At 47.3% G+C, this 25,866-nt stretch overlaps 1 protein-coding gene across 1 annotated transcript in view; it reads left to right on the top strand.

Annotated features, from left to right (window-relative positions):
* The window catches only part of AP2A2 (adaptor related protein complex 2 subunit alpha 2), a 279,757-nt gene that overhangs the window by 180,635 nt on the left and 73,256 nt on the right, over positions 1–25,866 (top strand). The window contains 3 exon segments of the mRNA XM_030201248.1: positions 658–755; positions 14,081–14,312; positions 15,824–16,000. Of these exon segments, the coding sequence (XP_030057108.1) occupies positions 658–755; positions 14,081–14,312; positions 15,824–16,000 (507 nt within the window).

A 25,866-nucleotide genomic window follows, 5' to 3' on the forward strand; every position in this document is an offset into this window, starting at 1 on the left:
CAGTGGACTTCCTAGTTACCTTTGGCAGCTGATGATGTGCTTGTGGCTGCCAGAATTCCATCGTTGTTGCTGTTCCCCAACATCATTTCATCTGATGGTCTCATTTAGACGGAGGAGGATAAGACATGAGGGATATAGAGGAAGATCAGTAAGGGGAAGAAAAGGTGATATTCAGTATGTATTTGTGCATACAACGTGCAAAACTACAGATACACTAAAGAAAAAAAAATAAAGTGCTTTTTCACACATTTCAGTGAGATGCTAAGAGCCAAAACCCTATGAGTTGGTCAGCACCTGAGCATTAGGCAGTAGTGATTTTTCTGCAGCACACCTAGTTAGTCTGAAAGCACACAGGTTGGGAAACACCATTCTATAATAAGACTAAAGATTTAGGGGAGGAAGTATATTGGATACAGATTTCCTAAAGAGGGTAATATTGTTAAAACACTGCCTGAGGCAAACTGAAGCAAAATTTAACTAGGAAACCATGAAAATATAGCATATTTGTTACTGCATGACTTCTATATTAAATTTGTGTCTTCTCGTGAACTTATTCACCATACATCCCACTAGTAAAACATTCATTTTTATTCACAGTGACCTACATTTAAATTTGTTTTACTGTTTGTAAATGTAAATTTATTTACATTTTTACAGGCCCTTCAGGCACCAGCCTGCCATGAAAATTTGGTCAAAGTTGGGGGCTATATTCTGGGAGAGTTTGGAAACCTAATTGCTGGTGATCCAAGATCAAGGTAAGAAGGACCTATTGTTTGCCAGTTAGGAATAGAAATTAAAAAAAATAAAAATATATATTTTTAGGAATAGTTTTTGAAGGCTTGAACTTTCTTCCTCAGGTTAGGACAGTACTAGATTAGATAGGTGGTATCTTTATTTTTGTGTGTTTTATTTTTTTATTAACCTTTTATTGAAGAAGACTAACACAGCAACCACACTACTGTACCCAATTAGAAGGATGAATGGGATAAACAGGAAGAGAATTTGGTGTTTTCTATTTGTGCATGTGTAATGCAATTGGTAACTTAATTTCAGAACTGCAGGCCAGCTGCTTGAAGCATTGCAAAACTATCCTATGTGTGCTTGGAGTTCTCCTTCCTTTTCCATTTTTTAAATATAGATTTTAACTGATTTTGTGAACTGCTTTGACCTATTTAATGTAAAGGCAGTTTCCATAGCATCCCTGTAGACCAGCAAAGATGGGTTATGCATTCTTACCAGCAAATGGAGACTGAGAACAAACTGAGCTTCGAGTAAACCTATAAGTGGACTGTGCAGACCCCAGGAAGCCAGTCTGTTCTCAGTCTCGGCAGATGGTAGAAGTGGTAAGCCTGTGCAGTCTGGTTACTTGTGGGCCCTGGGATTTGGTTTTTGGTTTTTCTTCCTGGGGCTGCTGATTGACCCTTTAAAAAAAAAAAAAAAAAAAAATCGCTAGTGGTATTTTCCTTTTTGTTCCTTTTGTCTTCTTGCTGAATAGAGGCTGAGGCCCATGAGGGTCTCTCTCACCACAGGGGTGCCAAACCCGGGTGGCTGGGCGCCCCCCCCCCCCCCCACCCCCCACCCCCACACTTGGACCCTTTTTCGGGTTCCTTGGTTCTGTGAGCCTCAGCTGTTTGGCTCTCTGTTGGTAGATTGGCAGTTTTGAGTGCTGTGGGGTCTGCCTTTCTCAGGTCTCTGGGCTGAGACCTTAAAAAAAAAAAAAAAATCTTAGTTCCATATCATCAAGCTGATCAATCCATAGACTGGTGGGTTGTGTCCATCTACCAGCAGGTGGAGATAGAGAGCAAACTTTTGCCTCCCTATATGTGGTCATGTGCTGCCGGAAACTCCTCAGTATGTTCTCTATCTCAGCAGGTGGTGGTCACACACAGCAGCAGCTCTGGCTAGGCCTCCAAGCCTAATTTTTAGGTTTTGTTGAGTGCCTGGGGTTGAGGGCTCTTTTGAGCAAGTGCAAACCTGGTGGTGCCAGGTCCCTCCTTTTCTCCCCCCTCCCGCTGGCTCCGTTAAAAAAAAAAAAAAAATTTTGAACGGCCTTAAAGGCGTTTATTTCGACGTTTATTTAAGCGTCTATTGCAGCTACTCACTGAGACACCAGGTCGTTACAACTCGGAGCGGACAGCAGGTAATTTTACCTTTTTATAGCGGGCGGGGGTTCCCCGATTCTTCTCCTCGTGGCTCATGGCGTCGGAGGGCGAGGGCGCAAAGGGTCGCTCCCCGGGTCGCTCGAGCGCTTCTACAGGGGATGCGGGGGTCTTCAAGCCGGATTCGCCCTTGGTGGGTGACAGTTTCGCGACCGATGCATGTCCCGGTCCTTCCTCCGGCGTGGCGGTTTTTCCCGCCATAAACGCCCATCCCCCGCTCCTCGCCTCCGCCATCTTGGCCGGCCACGCGGCTCGGACGGCTTCTTCTTGGGCCGCCCTTGAGGTTGGAGACGTTAATGCCATGAACGCCCTTAATTTGGGCGACGGCACAGAAGCGGCTAAAGTTAAGAGCCGTTCTTCCCGCGCGGCTCCTTCGCGGAGTTTCGCGCCGGACGCCATGTTGGATGCGCAGCATGTCTCTCCCCGCTATTGCGAGCGCCGGTTGAGAGCGCGCCTAGGCCTGTTGCCCAGGCTGCGGAGGTGCACAGTCTGGGGGGTTTCTCCCCCGAGTTTGTTTTGCTGCTGCATCGGGCCTTCCTCATGCACAACGCTGCCCCCGCTCCCTCCTCTGGTAAAGAGGTTGAGGTTCCCAGAGGTAAACGCCCTCGGGTTGATTCCCAGGCCTTGGAGGAATTTGTCTCCTCCGATGTAGATGAGGGCAGCGTGTCTGAGGTCTCCCAACGGTCCTTTGCGGATTCCTTGGAGGAGACGGATCCCCGCTCGGATGGAGCGGATGACCCCTCTGCAGCGCGGCTTTTTTCGCCCGGAGGATTTGCCCAACCTGTTGTTACAGGCCATGGACACTTTGAAGATATCCTCTCCGGAGGACGTCTCTCCCTCAGCCCCTGTTGGCTCTGCCATTATGCTGGGGACTAAGCGCCCGCCTAGAACCTTCCACGTGCATGATGCCATGCACACCTTAATTTCGGCTCAATGGGATGTCCCAGAAGCGAGCCTTAAAGTGGCTAGGGCTATGTCCCGCCTCTATCCTTTGGCTGTGAGTGAACGTGAGGCCTATCTGTGGCCTACCGTGGATTCTTTAATCACTGCGGTGACTAAGAAAACGGCATTGCCGGTGGAAGGTGGCACGGCCCTAAAGGACGCCCAAGACAGGAGATTGGAGGCGGCCTTAAGGTCGTCCTTTGAGGCGGCTGCTTTAAGTTTGCAGGCCTCAGTTTGCGGCTCCTATGTGGCCAGGGCGTGCCTGACTATGGTGCAGCGGGCTTCCCCCTCGGATCATTCCTTGAGGGCTGATTGGCCGGCCCTGGAATCGGGCTTAGCCTATTTGGCAGACTTGCTGTATGATGTCTTGAGAGCCTCAGCTAAAGGCATGGCTCAGACAGTCTCTGCGCGGCGGTGGCTTTGGCTGAAACATTGGTCTGCTGACCACGCCTCTAAATCCCGCCTGGCTAGATTGCCTTTTAAAGGCAAGCTGCTCTTTGGGGTCGAGCTGGACAAAATCGTGACCGATCTCGGCACGTCTAAGGGCAAGAAGTTACCAGAGGTCAGGGCTCGGGCTAGTGCTCGTCCCGGTACATCCAGAGGACGGTTTCAGGAAGCCCGTCGGTACCGCCCGGGCAGGTCGGGTTCTTCTGCCCCCTCTTCCTTTAAGAGGAATTTCTCCCCCAAGCAGCATTCCTTTCGCAGAGACCGCCGTCCCGGAGGTGCTCCCTCCGGTCCTCCCCCAGGGTCTCGTACCCAATGACGGGGTATTGGTCCAAGCCCCAGTGCAGATTGGAGGACGGCTGTCCTCGTTTCTGGGCGAGTGGACCACAATAACTTCAGACGCTTGGGTGCTGGAAGTCATCAGAGACGGCTACAAGCTAGAGTTCTGCCGACCCTTAAGAGACGGGTTTGTACTCTCTCCCTGCAAGTCTCCGGTCAAAGCTGTGGCAGTGCAGCAGACTTTGGACAATCTGATCCGCCTGGGTGCGGTCGTTCCGGTGCCAGAAAGTCAGCTTGGCAAGGGGCGTTACTCCATTTACTTTGTGGTACCAAAGAAAGGAGGTTCTGTCCGGCCTATCCTCGACCTCAAAGGGGTCAATCGGGCATTGAAAGTGCGGCACTTTCGCATGGAGACTCTCCGCTCTGTTATAGCGGCAGTGAAGGCAGGGGAGTACCTGGCATCCTTAGACATCAAGGAAGCGTACCTGCATATTCCCATCTGGCCTCCTCATCAACGCTTTCTGCGTTTTGCAGTCCTGGGACGACACTTACAGTTCAGAGCCCTCCCTTTCGGGTTGGCTACTGCTCCGCGGACCTTTTCCAAAGTAATGGTGGTCATAGCGGCCTTCCTGCGAAAGGAAGGAGTACAAGTCCATCCTTATCTGGACGACTGGTTGATCCGAGCCCCCTCTTATGCAGAGTGCGGCAAAGCTGTGGACCGGGTAGTTGCTCTTTTGAGCTCCCTGGGATGGATCATCAACTGGGAGAAGAGCCAGCTGCGCCCGACTCAGTCCCTGGAGTATCTGGGAGTTCGATTCGACACCCAAGTGGGCAGAGTGTTCCTGCCAGACAATCGGATTGTCAAGCTTCAGGCTCAGGTGGACCAGTTCCTAGTAGCCTCTCCTCTTCGGGCTTGGGACTATGTGCAGCTGTTGGGCTCTATGACGGCCACGATGGAAGTAGTGCCCTGGGCCAGGGCTCATATGAGACCACTACAACACTCTCTGCTGCAGCGCTGGACTCCGATGTCGGAGGATTATGCGGTGCGTCTTCCCTTGGATCCAGCAGTGCGCAAGGCGCTGAGCTGGTGGATGCAGACAGACAAGTTGTCTGCGGGAATGCCTCTGGTGACCCCAGAGTGGATTGTCGTCACGACGGACGCCTCGTTGTCGGGCTGGGGAGCCCACTGCTTGGGAAGGACAGCGCAGGGGCTCTGGTCTCCTGCAGAGGCGAAGTGGTCTATCAACCTCCTGGAACTCAGAGCCATTCGGTTGGCGCTTTTGGAGTTCATCCCGGTACTGGTGCTGAAGCCTGTACGGGTACTGTCGGACAATGCCACGGCTGTGGCCTATGTCAACCGCCAGGGAGGTACCAAGAGCGCCCCTCTAGCCAAGGAGGCTATGAGTCTATGCCAGTGGGCGGAAGCGAACCTGGAACAGCTGTCAGCGGCCCACATTGCCGGAGTCATGAATGTCAAGGCGGACTTTCTCAGTCGCCATAACCTTGGATCCCGGAGAGTGGCAGCTATCTGCTCAGGCGTTCTTGGACATCACGAAGCGCTGGGGCCAGCCGAGCCTAGATCTGATGGCGTCATCGGCCAATTGCCAAGTGCCGTGCTTTTTCAGCAGAGGACGGGACCCTCGATCCCTGGGAGTAGATGCTCTCCTCCAACAGTGGCCGACACAAGAGCTTCTCTATGTGTTCCCGCCCTGGCCCATGTTGGGCAGGGTGCTAGACCGGGTGGCAAAGCATCCGGGCCGGATAATCCTGGTGGGTCCGGATTGGCCCAGACGTCCCTGGTATGCGGACTTGATCAGGCTCTGTCGGCGATCCTCTGCGGCTGCCAGTGGAGCAGGGCCCGTTACATCAGGGTCCCGTGGTGATGGAGGATCCCTCCCCCTTTGGTCTTACGGCCTGGCTATTGAGCGGCAGCGTCTGAGGAAGAAGGGCTTCTCAACTGCTCCAATTTCTTCAGTGTTGGCGTTCCTGCAAGAAGGTCTGGACAAAGGCCTGTCGCTCAGTTCCCTTAAGGTCCAGGTAGCGGCTCTGGCTTGCTTCAGGGGCCGCCTGAAGGGTGCTTCCCTGGCTTCGCAGCCAGATGTGGTGCGCTTTCTCAAGGGAGTTAATCACCTGCGCCCTCCTCTGCACTCAGTGGTGCCTGCGTGGAATCTCAACCTGGTGCTAAGAGCATTGCAGAAGCCGCCGTTTGAACCCTTGTCGAGGGCATCTCTGAAAGACCTGACGTTGAAAGCAGTCTTTTGGTGGCTATCACTTCAGCCAGAAGAGTTTCCGAGCTCCAGGCGCTCTCATGTCGAGAGCCTTTTCTGCAGTTCACTGAGGCAGGAGTGACTATTCGCACAGTGCCTTCCTTTCTGCCCAAGATTGTTTCTCGCTTCCATGTGAATCAGCAGCTCTGTCTCCCTTCCTTTCGTAGGGAGGACTACCCAGAGGAGTACTCTGCTCTTAAATATCTGGATGTGAGACGAGTCATCATCAGATACTTGGAAGTGACCAATGATTTCCGAAAATCGGATCATCTGTTTGTCCTGTTTGCAGGTCCTCGTAGGGGTCTGCAGGCTGCTAAGCCTACAGTGGCAAGATGGGTCAAGGAAGCCATTGCAGCGGCTTATGTGGCCGCGGGGAAGGTGCCGCCTATCCAGCTGAAGGCTCACTCCACAAGAGCTCAGGCGACCTCGATGGCAGAGGCCGGTTCCGTCTCCTTGGAAGAGATATGCAAGGCGGCAACTTGGGCTTCGGCCCATACATTCTCCAAGCATTACCGCTTGACTGTGGCTGCTCGGGCGGAGGCCCGGTTTGGAGCTTCAGTGTTGCGGTCAGGGATTTCTATGTCCCGCCCTGGGTGAGTACTGCTTCGGTACATCCCACCAGTCTATGGATTGATCAGCTTGATGATATGGAAGGTAAAATTATGTATAATCATACCTGATAATTTTCTTTCCATTAATCATAGCTGATCAATCCATAGCCCCTCCCAGATATCTGTATTGTTTTATTCTGGTTGCATTTCAGGTTCAAGTTTAGTCTTCAGTTACTTCAGAAAGACTTCGTGTTCAAGTTTTTTCACTTGGATTCTTCAAGAGTTAAGACGAGTTTGTGTTACAGTGAGCTGCTGCATTCCTCTCCCCTCCGTTTTACGGGGCTGGATTGAGACTTAAAATTCTGCCGGCACTCCCTCCCGCTTCGTGCGGCTGTAGGGCAGTTTTGTACCCCTCCCGCTTCGGCGGTGCTAGGGTCAGTCAGCTCCTCCCGCGGTTGCGGTTGCAGGATAAGCCAGATCCCCCCGCATCGGCGGGTGTGGTGTCCCTCCCCCGCTCCGCGGGGATGAGCTGGACGGATTCCCCTCCCCCACTTGTGTGGGGATGAGCTGGGTTAATTCCCCTCCCCCGTTTCGGCGGTGGTGAGCTGGGCAGAGTGTCCCTTCGTGGGTGTAATTCTCTAAGTGCTGAGTCCTGCGGATGGAGCTTTGATATCGACATACTGAGGAGTTTCCGGCAGCACATGACCACATATAGGGAGGCAAAAGTTTGCTCTCTATGTCCACCTGCTGGTAGATGGACACAACCCACCAGTCTATGGATTGATCAGCTATGATTAATGGAAAGAAAATTATCAGGTATGATTATACATAATTTTACCTTGATTTCCCAGCCTGTACCGGTCTGATTCCTGCTGCCTCGGCAGTTCTTGTGCTGTCTGCAGCTCTTGGGTGACCATGGGGTTACCGCGAATTCGGGTGGCATTGTCACAGCTCCAAAAGTGCTGCATCGCTTTATCAGCGCCAAGGGATAGATTCTGCAGGTCACTGTGTCCTCTGTGTGGCTCCGGAGCGGTCAAAGACTGGAAGTGGGGAGTTGGGACAGGTGGCAACACCAGCTTCTGTGTCCGGGACCTCGGCGGGACTGTCCTTGGGGGAGCCCGTTTGGGTGGCAGCCTCGTTTTTTGTGAGAACCGCCGCCATTTTGTGTATCCCTGATCTCCACTTTCGGAGCCGGTATCTCCTGGGGCTCTGACATTCGGACCAGTCCTGCCGGGTCTCTCGGGAGTCTATTTTCTTTTGGTATGTTGTTTTGGCCACATACAAGGCCTTTTGTCTGAAGCAAACTAGAGCTGCGCCACAGCAGGGGGCTGCGCTGCAGGAATAACCCTCTTCCTTGCCTCCATCTAAGTGCCATTGAGGAGTGTGGGAGGAAGAGGAGAAACTCATGGAGCGTGCGTCTCATGTGCCTGAGGCCTGGTTTGAGGATGAGGATCTGAGGGACCAGGAACAACTGGGGAGACTAACCCTAGCAGGAGGAGCTGCCTCGAGGACCCCTCGGTGCGTATTTACCATTGTGAGGAGCTGCAGAAACTCATTTTGTAGGTATCAGTCCTGCAGTTTGAGGAGTCTTACCCGAAGGCCCCTAGGATGGTGGATATGCTTCTTAATAGAGTTCAGAGATCCTAGAGATGCTATGTGTCTTTTCCCATGCAGGACATTTGAGATGTCATTCAGGTGCAGTGGGCTTCTCCCGCTGTCCCCTTCCTTGTTGCCAAGTCAGTGGTTCATGTTTTCCCATTCCGGAGCAAGATCGAAACTCCTTGCATCTACCTATGTTGGACGCTGTTGTCTTTGCGGTCGCCAAGAAGGTTACAGTGCCTGTAAATGGTGTCTCTTCCCTTATGGACCCCCAAGATCACAGGCTGGAAGGCTGCTTAAGTAGAGTTTTGACATGGCCACCTTGGCTGTGTAGGCGGCTGTTTGCAGGGGTTTTGTAGCACGGTCGTGTTTTCATTGGGCCAGTCTCTACTGTACTTTGGACAGAGACTCTGATGATTGGAACTTGGTCAGTCAGGAGGCTGCCAAATTGGAGGTGCCTCTTTCTTGTCAGATGCCTTCTACGATCTCATTCGCATGTCTTCTAGGTCCATGGCTCTTGGTGTAGTGGCTTGGTGGTCGTCATGGCTCTGGAGCTGGTCGGCGGACGCGACTTCCAAGTCTAAGCTTAGCAAGCTTCCTTTCTGCAGTTCCTTATTGTATGGAGAGAATCTTGATAAGCTGGTCAAGAGTCTGGGGGGAGACAAAGGTTCTTCGTATTCTGGAGGATAGGCCTCGCGTGGTGAGCAGAGGTGCGTCAGGAAAAATTGAGGTTTAGAGAGGCACATCACTATAGGCCTGGTGGAGGCAGTTCGCTAGTCCTCACTGTAGTTGTTTCTTTCAGAGGGTGCAGTCCTTTCGGGGGGGCGGGGGGGCCGGGATTCTGGGCCTTAGGCAGACATCTCCAGAAGATATGCCTAATGAAGGTGTCTGGGTCCAGTCCTTGGTTCCTGTGGGGGTGAGGCTGCCAGACATCTAGAGTGAATGGACCCGGATTACCTTGGATCAGTGGGCACTCGAGGTTCGTGGCATTACGGCTGTGGTTCCCATCCCGGAGGTGGGACAGGGCAGTGGTTGTTATTCCATTTTGTGGTCACCAAGAAAGAGGTTTCCTGTTGGCCTATTCTGGGAGTGAAACGTGCTCTTCTGGTGAGTGTACAGGCTACAGCCCGAGTGGTGCACGTGCTGCAGTTCTTGGGCAGGGTGGTCAGTCTGGTCAAGAATCATCTTCAGCTGTCCCAGATCTTGGAGTATTTGGAAGTTCATTTCGATACCAGAGCAGGCAGAGATTTTCTCCTGGATTCAGAAGCTTCAATCTCAAGTCTCTTCTGGAATCCTGGAACCCGAGGGCCAAAGAGTACTTACAAGTGCTCGTATCTGTGTCTTTCTCCGTGAAGGTGGTGTAGTTGACCAGGGCGCACAAATGAGATCCTTGCAGTGGGCGTTTCTGTCCCACTGGTATCTGTAATCGCACTCCCTGGAGAATCGCCCCCCTCTGCGGGTGCTGGCGAGACAGTCTGCGCTGGCAGCTGTATCAGGTCATCTCTTAGGAGGCACAAGTCTGGACTCTCCACAGTGGATCGTGGTGACAACAGATGCCCATCTTTCAGTCTGGAGTGTGTATCATTTGGGTCTAGTAGCACAGGGCGAGTGGTCAATTCTGAAGGCGAGTTTATTGATAAGTGTGTTGGAACTGAGTGATCTGGTTGACTCTCATCACTTTCCAGCCCCTGCGCCAAGGCATGGAGGTGCAGGTGATGTCCGACAATGCCATACCAGTCGCCTACATCAGTCAGGGAGGTACAAAGAGCAGGCCTTTTCTCTGGTGGTGGGCTGCTGAGGCCTTCCGGTCATGGATTTGATAGCGTCCGCTTCCAACGCTCGGGTTCCTCATTTCTTCAGCCGACGGAGACAGTTGGGCGGAGGGTCTTTGTGCTGTTTCAGCCTTGGCCCAAAGACAACCTTCTTTGTGTTTGCTACGTGCCCCTGGTAGACAGAGAGGCATATTTTCAAAGCACTTTGGGAGGCTAAGTTCCATAGGTTTCTATGGAACTTTGGGAGGCTAAGTGCTTTGAAAATGAGCCTCAGAGTTCTCCGAGTTCAATGACATGCTGGTCTGGTGGTCTTGGCATCGGTTTGGCCACACAGGCTGTGGTAGAGAGACCTCCTTAAACTTCTGTTGGATGAGCTGTTTCAGCTTTCGCCGGTGGTGAGCCATCTGTCTCAGGGACCGGTGCTCATTTCCGACCCAGCTCAGTTCTTGCTTGTGGTTTGGCTCTTGAGAGGATGTGTTTGATGAAGAAAGGGTTTTCTGGCCCGGTCATTTCCACTATGTTGCGCTCTAAGAAGATGGCAACTTCTCTGACATAAGTGCGCTTCTAGCGCATTTTTGAGAACTGATGTGGAGATCATTCTATTGTTCCACTTTGAGCTTCAAATTTTTTTGCAGGCTGGCTTTGATAAGGGTCTCGTTTTACTGTCTTTAAAGGTGTAGTTAGCAGCTGTGTCTTGTTTTAGGGACTTGATTCAGGGGCATCCTCTGCAGTCCCTTCTGGATGTGGTTTGCTTCTTTAGGGGCATACATCTTATTCGTCCTCCAGTCTATAGGTCTATTCCACCTTGGGATCTTAACCTCGTGTTGTCTGTCCTGGTGGCGGCACCTTTTGAGCCCATGGCGAGTTGTATCTGAAGAATTTTACTTCAAAGACAGTGTTTCTCATGGCCTTGGCTTCAGGTCAGCATATTTCTGAGTTGCAGGCCCTGTCCTGCACAAAGCCTTTCCTTCATTTCTTTTAAGACCAAAGTGGTTCTCCAAGCAGTTCCTCCCTACCTTTCAAAGGTGGATTCTCCGTTTCATGTGACTCAGGAGGTTTCTTTGCCCGTCTTGGGTGACAGAAGTGCTTGCACTGTTTGGATGTCTGCAGGGTTCTCTGTCGCTATTTGTGGGTGACTCCAGATCTTCAACGCTCTGATCGTCTGTTTATGGTGTGTTTTGGGGGAGGAGGGGTTTGTGAAAGGGTGAGGCATCCAAGGCCAAGTGTTGCACATTGGGTGAAGGAGGCGATAGCCTCGGCCTATTTGCTTCGGAGGCATCCTATTCCTTCCTTTCGTCCTTCCTTGAAGGCTCATTCTACACAGGCGTTGGCGGCTTCGTGGGTGGAGCGTTCCTTAGTTTCTCCAGTGGAGATTTGTAGAGCAGCGGCCTGTTATTTGCTTCATTCTCTTACTCGTCATCAGCTAGATGTGTATGCTTATCAGGATGTGTAGTTTGGTGCCGGGATGCTGACAGCGGGGCTCCATGGGTCCCACCCGTGATGGTCACTCCTCTGATACTTCCCATCTGTGCCGTTCTAGAGGAGCGCTGTGGAAGGAGCATTTAGATCTTAACGCTAATTGGCTTTTCTTTAATCTCTGTAGACTGGCGCAGAGCCATTCCAGGTATTTGATTCTTTCCACGTTTGTTGGGTCTGGAAGGCAAAAGGCCAATTATTGGGCCTTTGATTTCTTTTTTTTTTTTTTTTTTTTTTTTTGAGCTCATATGACGCATTTTTAGAGTTCCTATTTCTGGGTCTAATACAAAAAAGTGTAGTAACTCTGGACCCGTACCAGCCTTCCTGGAGGAGGTTGGGCCTGGTATGTTCCTGTTGGCAGGCAGCAGCAGTTCAGACAGCCTTGGTCAGGGGATCAAGGTGGAAGAAGTAGATGGTGAGATTTTTTTTCTTTGGGGAGTATTTTCTTTTTGTTGTTTCTCTTTTTTGTTCTTTCCCTTCCTCCCCCCCCCCCCCCCCCCCCCCCCCCCCCCCCCCGTGGGTCATCTGCTTTGCTAGGCATAGACTGGCTTCCTGGGGACTGCACAGCCCACTTATAGGCTCACTTGATGCTCAGTTTGTTCTCAGACCTCCATTCTCTGGTAGGAATGTGTAACCCATCTGTACTAGTCTAGAGAGACTAAAGGAAAGCCAATTAGCAGTTAAGATCTTATATCTCCATATCGAATAATAAACATAAACAATTGGTATATGATAAGAATTCAGGAAAATCCGCCTGAGGCGGAGAACTTGAATGTCCCACGAAAGAACACAAGGTAAGAGAAAAAGTGGGATGTTTGACCACGGAAAACAAAGACTGATGGATTCTTCAAGAAACAAATGTTTATTGGATAAAAAGACTCGACACAAACTCTGTGTTTCGGACACTAGGCCTGCATCAGGAGTCTCAGTGAACGAAGAGCATCTGATACACAGATGTGGAGGATATGAACTGGTTTTGTATAGAGTCAATGAAGTTGGTCTTTAAAAAACTTGCTCGTCGATGGGTTTAGTTAAGTTGGTAACTAAACCCATTGACGAGCAAGTTTTAAAGACCGACTTCATTGACTCCATACATAATCAGTTCATATTCTCCACATCTGTGCATCAGTAAAAAGGTATTACCTTATTCATTTATCTTTTATTAACCTTCAGTGTGTTCTAACATAGCTACTACATAACTACATCCTAAGCTACTTCCTTTTTTTCTACCACTTGACAATTCAAGCCCAAGCAAATTCCACATTTATACCCTGATTGTTGGTTGCTTGTGCACTCTCCTCTCAAATAATTGTAGTTCTTTTCTTTCTTGTATTTGTATTTTAATTTGTAAACCGCCCAGTTCTGCTAGTCACGTTGGGCAGTATAGTAAGTTTTTTTTTAATAAAGATAAGCACTTAATTTTTCTAATCATGTAGGTGCCAGTCTCTGGTTACTGCTTTTCTGTATTTTAACTCTTTTCATGGGTCTCCTGTCCATTTGTCAGTTTTCACTCTTCTGTCTTTAGCTTTCTTCTGTTTTTCTGTCCCTTTCCAATCAGATTTCATTCTTACCCTATTTTTACTCTCCTGTTTTTACTGCTGCTGCTGCCTACAGCTTTTAATCTTTCTTTCATCCCAGTTCACTCATTCCTATTCTTATTCTCCAGTATTACCCCATCTCTCTCCCCTCCCCCTGAACTATCCTGCATGGCCCCCTCTTTCTGTTCCCCACCCTGTCTCTCCTCTCCCCTACCCTGTCTGCTGCCATGCAGCATCTTTCATTCCCTTCCTCCTGCTGCCATGTCTATGAGGCCTGTGGTGCTAAACAGATAGCAAAGATATACAGGACTTTGGTGCTTGCGCACCACTGCTTTCTCTACCAGTCCTGCCCTGTCTCATATCAACTTCCATTTTGATAGAAAGGGCAGGACTGATGGAGGGAAGCAGTGATGCACAGAGCCACAGTGCCGTGCCTGTAAGTCTACTCGCTCGGTCCTGGGACAGCAGCTGGTCCAGCACTTGTGATACTTGGGGTGCCATGACACTTGTGGCTACCCCCCCCCCCCCCCCCCCCCCATTCTGACACATATGGTGGTAAATAATCAGAGGTGTAGCTTTCATGTAACAGAGGTGTAGCTTTCATGTAACAGAATCAGGGCTGGAACAAAAGGAGTGGGACATATGAATGTGGTATGGGTAAAATTAAGTTAACCACTCAAGCAATCTTATTCAAAAGGATTTCAGCGCACAAGCTATACATGTTGGAAAAAAACCCTTTTGAAAATTGTTGTCTTACTTGTAGATAATGCATATACTTCTATGTGCAGAGAAGAGGTGATGCTTGGGCCAGATGGGAGAGGGTAGGCTGGCTGGCTACACAGCAGTTTAATTTTGAAAGCTCAGTGTGATAAGTCTCCCTGCATATTTTTCATTTGCAAGGCAGCTATGTCTGTGAGATTTTCAAAGAGAAAAATTGCACTGGCTGTATCTTACATTTATTCAGTAAATTATCACAACCTGTTTAATTTTTGTTTTTACTGTAATATACATGCACCTCTAACATTTAATCTTTTGTCTATTTTTCCAACTAAGTCCTTTGATTCAGTTCAACTTGTTGCACTCCAAGTTCCATCTGTGCAGTGTACCTACTCGGGCACTGCTGCTTTCCACATACATAAAATTTGTAAATCTCTTTTCGGAGATTAAGACCACTATCCAGGATGTGCTGCGTAGTGACAGCCAGCTGAAGAACTCTGATGTGGAGCTGCAGCAGAGAGCCGTGGAATACTTGCGCCTCAGTACCATTGCCAGCACTGATATACTGGTAAAGAAATGCAGAGTTTAGTCTCAGGCCAGGGCTTCCTTAGGCATTAGTCTCACCTCTCACTATAGGGCATTATGAACATTCCAGGAGCTTTCTTCAGAAAATGGTGACAAAGAATAAGGCCAGCTATATTGTACCTAAATGACCAACTGAAATAGGGTAAGTCGAGTCTTCCATTCATCCATTTTTTTTTTAAATTTGACTGCTGCTAAGGCCTCCCCCCCCCCCCCCCCCCCCCCCCCCTCTTTTGGCTAAGATTCTGCAGATTCTGAGCTATGAATGGAGGACTGAACCTTGTTGCCTTTGGCTAAGATTGAGAACCTGTACTATATGGGTGTAAGGGGGGTGGGGGTTAATTCTCTGCCACTTAAAACCCATTGAAGATGGGTCATAATCACTGCTAAGGAAGAAAAAATCGAGCTACCTTCATAAAAGAAAAAAAGAAAAACCCTCTGTCAGATGGAGAGAGGAAGAAAAATGTGTCCTGCAATATTACAGGGGTGTACATTATAAATATTTTTATTTGAATTTTTTATATTACATCAATATAAAATTAAATTAAGACAAATAATCTGATACCAAGAAACATATAACAAAGAAATAATTCAAAGGAATTAACCAAAGGATTCAGCTCAATATAGTCTACATAGAGGGGAATAAGAATCCCAACCATTCTGAGGAAGAGGAAATTTAAAGAAACAAACATTAAATAATTTGGTGGGGTGAGCGCCAGTTCCTTTGCCTTGTAGAAAAAAATTGAAGTTGAGATGATTCATAGAATATACAAGTATGATTATCTAAATTAACAATACATTTGCAAGGATATCTGAACTGAAACTTAGCACCCACATCTAAAACCTTTTGATGAAGGCTCAGGAATTGCTGATGTCTGGCTTGGGTAGATTTAGCTACACCAGGAAATATTGAAACTTTTGACATTAAAAAAAAATTCAAGTTTTTAGTCTTAGTTTCAACAAAGCTTCCTTATCTTGATTAATATAAATATTTTAATTAAATGATGGGAGGTGCTAAAGACCATTTGCAGCAGTTGTTTAATGACAGGATCATTTCAGTCCAGATGCCAAAGTTATTTAAATAATCAAAGGGTTCTTCCATTGCATTGGATGCCTAGTATACAGAAATGTAATGCAGTTGTTTATCACATGCATGTTAAAGCACTAAATATATATACAGTTAAATGACTTTTATAGTGAGCTTTCAACAAGCTTTCTAAATTTAAATCTTCAGTTGCCTACATGACACTGTAGAATCATCAGATTTTGACTTTTTATTTATTTATTCCCTTCAGATAAAATCTTGAAATTTACATTCCATTGCTGTTAGCATCTTTCACTAGAAGATTACTTTAAAAGATAATAGTTCTTAGCAACTGATTTAGGTAAATGTTTCCTGCCGCCAGTAAACATAATCAATCTGTGAAAGTGCTTGCTTGACAGCATGTGCCTGTATTTCAGTTGCTCAGGTTTAACGTGTGCTTGTTTCTGTGCCAGGCAACTGTGCTAGAGGAAATGCCACCATTTCCCGAGAGAGAATCTTCCATCTTGGCCAAGCTGAAGAAGAAGAAGGGCCCCAGCACAGTCACGGATTTGGAAGAAACCAAGAGAGAGAGAACATCATCTGATATGAATGGAAGCACTGAACCTGCTCCTGTTAATGCCAGTACAGTGGTATGTTCCAAAAGCATTCCTAGAATGTTTGCTTTAGTAGAAAATCCATTATCTTATGATCAATTCTGTAGTCTAGTCATTGTCATTTTTATTGTAAATTTGACACAGAGTACAAGGTGTATAATTTTGAGAACTCTTAAGAACCACCATATAGTATCCATTGATTATATCCAAATAATTCATGAGTCCATGTAAATCCCAATAGAGTGAGCAGTACATTTGTTTTTCCTTCTATTTAGATGTTCAGTAAACTTGTGGTATTTATTCCATGCTTGAGGAACCTGAGTATACTAGCAGACACCTGCAAAACATTTTCAATGATTCCAGGGTTCACCATCCTCCACAACCTTGCCTTCGTATGTTCACTTTTCTTTCTCTGTTCTCTACCTGTGCCTCATTATTGCCGTCACTCCTGCTGGCTCTTTTTTCCTTTCCCTCTCACTCCCCTGGCAATCACCTTTTGCATCCATCTCCCGTTTTCCCCTCACCTCCATGGTGCAGTTCTTCAGCCTCAGATGACCTGAACTACCATGTCTGTTCATGGCATCGATGCGCACACATGCTGGTGTGCACATGCTGTACTCCAGTGAGACACCATTTCTATGCCTCCAAGTGCTAGATATATAGATTCAGTTCCTTGTCGTCCTAGACTATTCCAGAGAAGTGGGTGTTGTGTTCATCAACTAGCAGGTGGAGATAGAGACCTCAAACTTGGTGTGCTGTATAAGACCTGTACCCAGCTCCCATAGTCTAGTATTTGTATCTTCAGCAGGTGGTTGAAGGTGTGCTCTGCAGCTCCTGACTTTTTTCAGAGGTGCTTCTGGTCCAGTTGGCTGACCTCCTGCCAAGTGCTTCACTCAAGGCTAGTCTTTCTCAGAGCCTTGCAGGCAGAAGTGCACAAGCCCAATCTGCAATGCCTCTCTCTGTTGAAGGGGAAGTGTGGGCTTTTGCACAACTGCGTGCAAGGCTGTGAGAAAGACTGACCTTGAGTGATGCACTCAGCAGAAGGAAGCCTGGAGTAAGTGCCTACAGCTTTCTCACAGCCTTGGAGGCAGATGTGCAAAAGTCCACTCTGCAATGCTTCTTTCTCCCCGTTGAAGGGGAAAAAATGCAAGAGTCATTGCAGAGTGGGCTTTTGCACATCTGCCTGCAAGGCTGTGAGAAAGACTGGCCTTGAGTGAAGCACTGAGCAGGAGGAAGCCCTGGAGTAAGTTCCTGCAGCGTCTTAAAAAAATATATAAACCTGATCTGGTGGTTTGATTATGGCTGCTTCTTCATTGATAATGAGCTGAAAAATGCTTAACTATCTTAGTCTTCATTCAAATGCGATATCCAAATAATTGCATCTTCTATATAGAAGGTGCAGGAGGAGGAAGTGACATCGGAGCTATCGAATGGCCGCTTAAGAACGGAGCTCCGTTGGAGTCCAAATAAAAGTAATTTAATCCCCGAGTCAGGTGAGCCAAGACTGTAAAATAATGCCTAGCACTACTTACCTCACATAGATGGCAGCGAGGAAAAAGTTATCGCAATTTAAATATTCCTCCGTGAAGCCCGGAACGAGTCAAAGTGGCGCTCAGAGAGTATCGACACGAGGCACGAAAATGGCGCCCAAAGAATCGGACTCAGATATAGACCACGAGATTGCAGAGCCCGGCAACATGGCGGCGAATATGAAAGAGATTTCCCGCTGGTTCAAGAAAATGAAAGCTGAGCTGGTAACGACCCGAAAAAGTATACAAACAGCAGTGGCGGAACTACATGCTGAGGTGAAAGAAATCGGAGGTCGAATGGCAGAAACAGAGGAGAAGGTAGAAGCGCTGACGGAGGAGATGGGCTCGATTCAGGCAGGTTTAATGAACGAGCAACAGCAGAGGGAAGAGCTTGAGAGGACAATTGAAGATTTAGAAAATAGAACACGGAGGTGTAACCTGCGAATTAAAGGAGTTCCTGAAGATGAACAATTTAAAGATACAGTGGCGGTGGTGAAAGAGCTTAGTGAGTATATTTTGCAATCTGGTGAAGGAGCTGGGGCAGATCAAGAAATAACTATCCACATCGATTGAGCACACAGAAGCTTGGGTCCACAAAGAGGGAATTTACCCAGAGATATCGTCGTGTGCTTCCATGAATTTGCGATGAAAGAGAAGATCTGGAAAAAAGCTAGATATCTTGGAGAGATCCATTGGAAAGGATGCACACCACAGATTTATCAGGACCTGGCAAAATTGACTCTGCAAAAGAGACGTGGATTTAAAGAAGTCACCTCCTATCTACAGAAGGAAGGATTAAGGTACAAGTGGCTGTATCCATTTGGACTCCAGGTCACAGTAGGAGATAAATCCCACAGGCTATTGAAACCGGAAGGATCCTGGAAGATCTTGACAGAAATGGGATGTACAAATGTTCCAGATGAATTAAGATCAACATCAGGAAACCGCCAAGGTGGTGGCAGCAGGTCTACTTCGAGCTGGGAGAAGGTGGACAGAGCAAAACGGAGATCTCCCCAAAAAGACCATGGAACTTGAATCAATAGAGAGACTGAATTCTTCACTTTAGGGGAAAAGGTACCAGTAGCAAGTGGTATTGTATGGAAAAGTTTTACATTGTTATGAGTTATGGTTTGTTAAGGGGTGGAAAATCCTGCTACTGTGGGAATAATGGGGTAAAGGAATGAGGAGGATTGCTGAAGGGGATACAGGTGGCATAAGACAGGCTTCTGGCGAAGACTAACTTTCTCTGAGAACAAACTGGCTGGAGGGAATATGGGCCAATTAAGGGGTTGGAATGGGGGGCAGTAGAGTGGGGAATGGAGGGGTGGGAGGGGTAGGGAGGATTAGAGTGGGATCTTGGAATGTTAATTGCTTAAACAGTCCGGGGAAAAGAAGTATAGTGTTTCGGGAATTAAGAAGATTGAAATGGGATGTGGTAATGTTACAAGAGACACATATACGAAAACAGGATGCTTGACCCTACCTGTACAGGTCCCCAAAGGGGAGCTAATGAGACTACAAGCAGAATTAGGGAGGTTCATTTGGGAAGGGCGCCCAGCTAGATTATCCCGAAAAATCATGTTGAAAGCAGTGGAACAAGGGGGTAGAGGAGTGCCTAACGTACTCTGGTACTATTGGGCAGCACAAATGAAACAGATGGGGGAATGGAGCAAGGTGGACCTGTCACCAGTGACTAGGTTAGAGCAGATTTTTGTACGAGAGGGACAGCTGGATGGTCTGTTATGGGCATCCCTTCCGGAGGGCAATTATAAGAAATTTACACTAAACCCCTTCATTTCCCACTTATTAGAACTCTGGGGCACCCTGAAACAGAAAGTACGAAGCCCTCAGAGGAACTCAACTTATGCTTGGATTACTCAGGAACCTGGGTTCCCAGCGGGTGGTGAGAGTGGGATTTTTAAGACTTGGGCACTAAAAGGGTTGATCCGCTTCCACAAATTGCTGGGAACAGGGGCTATTAAGACCTTTGAGGAACTCCAGTCAGAATATGAGCTCCCTGAGACAGATCATTTTGCCTATCTGCAAATTAAACATTATATAGTTACAGAATATGGGGCAAAGGCTGAAGCAGTGGAACGGGAGTGCTTTGAGAACTTATGGGGGGAAGACAGTAGGGGGTGGGAAGGGGATCTCTAGATTCTATACATATTTAAGAGGCCAGGGAATGGAGAAGTTGCTATATATGCGGGCTTGGGAACAAGATATAGGGGCAGAACTCAGTATTTTGGAATGGAAAAGAATGTGTATGGAAGTTAAAAAGACCTCGATTTGTGTGTTATTTAAAGAGAATGCTTATAAAATCTTAAGCAGATGGTATTATACTCCGGATAGGCTGAAAATTATGTTTCCAGAGGCTTCTGATCAATGCTGGAGATGTGAGCAAGCAATAGGCATGTATTATCATATATGGTGGGAGTGTGAACCATTGAAGAAATTTTGGGGAGAGATATCTAGCCTACTTTCCAAGACCCTAGGGGTATTATTCCCGTATGACCCTAAATGGTGCCTGTTGGGTTGTGGTAATGGGAAAGGGAAGAAATGGCAATGTAGACTTAAGAGGATATGCTTGGCAGTGGCGAAAACACTTATTGCAGTGAATTGGAAACAGAAGACGGGCCCTACTGTACAGACTTGGTTATTGAAACTAAAAGCAGTATCAGCATTGGAAAAATTGACAGACCGCCGCAAGGGACGATTGAACCTGGAAGCAGAAGAGTGGAAGCACCTGATTGAACTCTTGAAACATAGTTTATAAACACGAACTGTAATAGCCAAAACAGATGCATGTGATATATGGGTTTGGGGAGGGAGAAGGTAGGGGAACTAGGGAGTATGGAGGGGGGAAATTGGGAAGAGTTTAAAAAATAATAGGTATTAAAAGAGGGTGAAAGGACTCAAGTTTATATCTATGTTATTAAGCCGTTTGGAGTTTGACACCCTGTACAGTTGTGGAATGTATGGTTTTCCTAATAAAAAATTATAAATTGAAAAAGAAAAGAAGGTGCAATTATTTGGATATTGCATTTGAATGACGACTGAGATAGTTAAGCATTTTTCAGCTCATTATTAGTACTTTGTTTATTATGTTTGCTAAAGATTGGATCTAATTTTTTCTGCTTCTTCAGTGAGGCACAACTGCTTAGCGCCTTCCTCCCAGTGCAGTGTGCTTTGTCCTCCTCCCTTCCTGCCTCTCGTTTGGTTTTATGGAAGCACCTGCAGAGATGGTGAAGCACATTATTCTGTGTGTCACGGTGCTCAGTGGTAGGGAAGTGTGCCTTGCAAGTTGGAGCAGAAGCAGGTGGTTGCTCGCCCTCAGTCTCCCTGCAGTCAGGCGGGGAGGAGTATGGCAGCAGAGCTCCCCCCAAACGATCCTCTCAAGAGACAGTCTTTGTTGCTGTGGGCTCGCGGGCTGAGCCTCAGAAATTTTTATTTTTTTTTTTTTTTACCTGAATTTGTTCTATTGATGCATCAGGCTTTTTTTATTGAAGCATGGTCAGGCAGCTTCTGTCTGCTGCCCCTGCTACTTCTTCTCTCCTCCCTCCTGCTCCTAAGCAGGTTGAGGTAGAATCCCTGGAGTTTAAGACACTGTGCTCTCTGGATCATTCTGATCAGGGCTCGCTTCTGTCTAGATCCTGTTCTTGCAGGACTCTCTGGAAGAAGGTGAATTGCCTCCAGAGGAGGGTGATAATCCCAAGGTTCTATGCCTGTTCCACCGGGAGGAACTGCCTTCTTTAATTGCTAAAGTCTTGAGGTCCTTAGCATCTCAGACCCTTCAGAGTCAGCTGTAGTTCCAGTCTCTTCTAGTATGGTGGGACTCGGGGATCCCTCCAAGGCTTTCTCAATGCATGTGGCCATTCAGGATCTAGTCTGAGCGGAGTGGCAGTCTCTGGATATGGGTCTTAAGGTTGGCAAGGTTATGGCTTATCTATACCCCTTGGTGGTGGAGATGCTCCAGTTGCCATTCTTTGATGATGGCTGTTACTAAGAAGACTATACTTGTGGTGAAACGGATCATTGCCCTGAAGGATTTGCAAGCCTGTAAGCTGGAGGCAGCCCTGAAATAGTTGTTTGAGGTGGCTTCCCTGGGGCTGCAGGCTACAATTTGTAGCTCCTTTGTGGCCAGAGTTTAGCGTTAGAATGTGGCTGATGTTGCTTCTTTTCCAGACCCGGTAGGGTCCCGAGTCTGCCTTCCGGCCCATGCTTGGAGGTGGGTCTAGCCTACCTGGCAGACACGATCTGTGATTTCCTTCACAGTCATGCCCAATGTATGTCCTTCTGTCATGGCTTAGCAGCTGTAATTGTGGCACTGGTCTGTAGATGCTGCGTCCAAGTCCTGCTTGGTCAAGCTGCCATTTAAGGGTACATGGTTATGTGGGGAGGACCTAACCAATTTGTTCAAGGAGTCGGAAGAGGCTAAGCCAAAGACTTCATGTCGTTCCTTTTTGTCTTCCTGCTCCAAATTTAAGGAGGTGAAGGCGCTATTGACCCTGTCAGGCTCAGTATTCTCAGCTTGGGCAGTATCTGCTCAGTCAGTCTTCCTTTTGTTCGGACAAAAAGCCCTTGCAACCCTATCGGCCAGCCAAGTTCTTTCTGCAATTTCTGCAATTCTCTGTCCATTCCCCTCTGCTCATCATTGGAGGACATCTATCCTCATTTTACTGGGAATGAACCAAAAGCATGTCAGACCAGTGGGTTCTGGATATTGTCAGAGAGGGATACAGGCAGGAATTTTGTTTACAGGCCGTTCCATCCTTGGTGTCCCTGTGTCCTGTGCGAAAGCGGACTGCAAGGAGAAACTGAGCCCTGTGCTGCTTAGGGGCAGTAGCTCCTGTTTCACGCAAAGAAAGAGGGCTGGGAACTTATTATGTTTACTTCATAGTTTCCAAAAAGGACAGAGGTGCTTGTCTGGTGCTGGACTTGAAACTGGTAAATAGCTACCTTGTGTCCCATTTCTGAATGGAGATGCTCTGGTCGGTCATTGCCTCTGTACATCCAGGGAGCTTTCTTACCACTCTTGGACTCAAGGAGGCATGTTCTCACATACCAATTAGGCCTCCACACCAGAGGTTCCTTTGTTTTGCAGTTCTGGGTCATCGTTTCCAATTTCAGATACTACCCTTTGACCTGGCCACAGCTCTCCGGATCTTTTCCAAGGTCATAGTAGTGGTTACTGCCTTTGTACGTCATCAAGGAATCGGGATATATCCCTGTCTGGACGATTGGCTGATTTGGGTATCTTCCTTTTGCAGACACTGAGCAGGCAATTTTCATGTTTCTGGAGGTTCTGCAGTCTCTGGGTTGGGTCTTGAAGTTCTTCAAGAGGAAGCTTTGTCCCTCCCAATGCCTGGAGTATCTGGGGGTTCTTTTTGACTACACCAACACTCCAGCTTGTTTTGATAGCAAATATCTTTATTGAAAAAATGTGCTTTTACCCTAAGCACTGATCACATTTAAAAACAATACCCACTCACTCATTCCCCATTCACTCGTAGTACCTGACTAACATCACTCCACGTTCTCTTGCTAAAATATACAAGCAATGATGTTGCACTTAGTTATTACATTCTACTTGTGTAACAAATTACTAATTTTCTCTTGGATTTCTCGTCCCGGCTTTCCACACGGGTACTTGACTTTGAAGTTATCACAAGTAAATCAATGTATAATAGTCTATGAAGCAATCCACCATCTAGTGTGCTGCGGGTGTTGGCTCCCGAGCTGAGATGTCTCATTCTGGCGTGCAGCAGAATTGAATAAAATGGTGTGGTGGTTCCTCCTGACGAAGTGAGCGAAATGCGGTCCTGCATTGGGGAACCAGCATTTATATAAGGAACAGCTGAGGACAAATTCAGGAGTGACTAACCCATTTCTTTATCGTGTACCTGTGGAGGGTTTAAAGACTTTATATCACACTACATGGTGGACTACTCCACTGCTTATCATATGGACTGTGTAATATCCCTTTGATACTTTCCCTTTTTCATTCAGTGATACTGAGAAGGATTCTACAGAAATACTTCTGACTATTCTCCAGTCTTTGTACTTTTTGAAATAATAAAAATTTTGATTCATTTACATCCATTCTACACCACTCTGGTTTTGTAGACCTCTATCACATCGCCCTCAGTCATCTTTTTCCAAGCTGAAGAGCCTTAACCTCTTAAGCCTTTCTACATATGAGAGGCATTTCATCCCCTTATTTTGATCTCCCTTCTTTGTACCTCTTCTAATTCACGTATGTGTCAGTCAACTGGCATGTGCATGCATGTCACTGTGACCACGCTGGCACATTAACCCACTGAAGCTTCACGGGGCCTTTCCTCTACCCGTAGTAGCAGCAGTCACTGAATATGAGGGCTGCAAATATGAACTACAGGGGCCGCATGATGGAGAATACTGATGTAGGAAATAAGCTGTGTGGTAACTAGTTAGTGATTTGTTTAGTCTTATGTATCATATTTGCATAACTTATTATACACACACACAGGGTCAAAAACACAAGTGTTACCGTTCATTACCTTAAAACAGCTTATAAGAGGGAACCATTCATGTAGATTTTCAGTGGGGAAAGTCCTTAAAATATATAATCGCTTTACCCTTATTAATCTAGAAAGAACATCAGAAACCATAGTAACATAGTAGATGACAGCAGAAAAAGACCTGCACGGTCCATCCAGTCTACCCAACAAGATAACTCATATTTGCTGCTTTTTGTGTATACCCTACTTTGATTTGTACCTGTGCTCTTCAGGGCACAGACCGTATAAGTCTGCCCGGCACTATCCCCACCTCCCAACCACCTGCCCCTCCTCCCAACCACCGGCTCTGGCACAGACCGTACAAGTCTGTCCAGCACTATCCCCACCTCCCAACCACCAGTCCCGCTGCCCACCACCGGCTCTGGCACAGACCATATAACATACACGGGTACTGTACAAGTGAATAGGGGTGTGATGAAACGGTGGGTTTTCAAGCCTGTGAACTGTATTATTTCATGACGTGTATTTCCCTTGTTTGTCTACAGATGGTGATTTTTTTTTTTTAATGTAAAGCTGTTACAGAAGTGAGTTTCTTCTCACCTAATTGTGAGGTAATCTTTAGTCTCAGATAGGGAAAGGAGAGAGAAAGGTCTCTTCACTGAGGCCCTGTGAGCAGTTATATCTCCTGAATTCCCCAGGTACTATTCAAGTAGTAAATAATTGTCTGGTTAGTTTTAATATTGATACCTGTTTGATTTACCTGTTGTTGTTGCTATATTTTCACCATTTTTTCATCTTACCATTCACTGTTAATTTCTTGACAGTAAACATTATTAGTTTATTGACTCTGCTGTCATGGACTGACTAAGAATTCTGGTGGTTTGTGTTTTGATCTGTGGGTGCTTTCTGGGAACTATGAAACCCCTGGGATTGTGGCCCCAGTGTCCTTAGAAATCACCGGGGAAATAACATGTGGGTGGGAGACTTCGCCCAGAGGTAAGTGGGACCCAGCAGACGGGTGGAAGGATATGACAATGTAGAGCATGTGTGCAGGTAGTAGCAGACCTGAGCAGTGCTGGGACAGTCCCTTTGCCTCAGGGTTAACCCCCCAGCTGGGCTCTAGGCATTTCATGACCAGTGGTTAGGAGCTAAAAGCAGCATCAAAAGGGTGAGCTTTTAGCCTAGATTTGAAGATGGATAGTGACAGATTGAAGGGGAAAAGATATGGCTTAGTGGGAGACCTGTGAGAAGCAAGTTGCAACAGTCTAAACCAGAGGTGATAAGACTGTGGATAAGGGTTTTGGTAGTGTGCTAAGAAAGGAAAGGACATATTTTGGTGATATAGAGAAAGAAAAGATAGGTTTTAGCGGTCTGTTGGATATGTGCAGAGAAAGAGAGGGGAGTCAAAGATAACCCCCAAGGTTACGAGCTGATGAGACAGGGAGGTTGAGAGTGTTATCCACAGAGAGAGAGAATGGGGAAGAGGAGAGGTGGGTTTAGGGGCAAAGACTAGAAGCTCAGTCTTGGTCATGTTTAGTTTCAGATGGCAGTGAGACTTTCACCTGGATTCCTGTTGAAATTTCTGGTGTGGAGAGGTAGATTTGGGAGTCATCAGGTGATAACTGAAAACCATGGGGTGAGATTGGAGCACCAAGGGAATAAGTATAGATGGAAAAAGAAGAGGCCCTAAGGTACACCAACTGATAGTGGGATAGAAGTGGAGGAGGATCTGCCACAGCATATACTAAAAGTGTGATGGGGGAGATGAGAAGAAAACCAGGAAAGAACAGAGCCCTGAAATTCAAGTGAGGACAGCATATCAAGAAGTAGGAGGTGATCAACAGTGTCAAAAGCAGCAGATCGAGAAGGATGA

Source organism: Microcaecilia unicolor, chromosome 4 (assembly GCF_901765095.1).
Source record: "Microcaecilia unicolor chromosome 4, aMicUni1.1, whole genome shotgun sequence".
Lineage (NCBI taxonomy): Eukaryota > Metazoa > Chordata > Amphibia > Gymnophiona > Siphonopidae > Microcaecilia > Microcaecilia unicolor.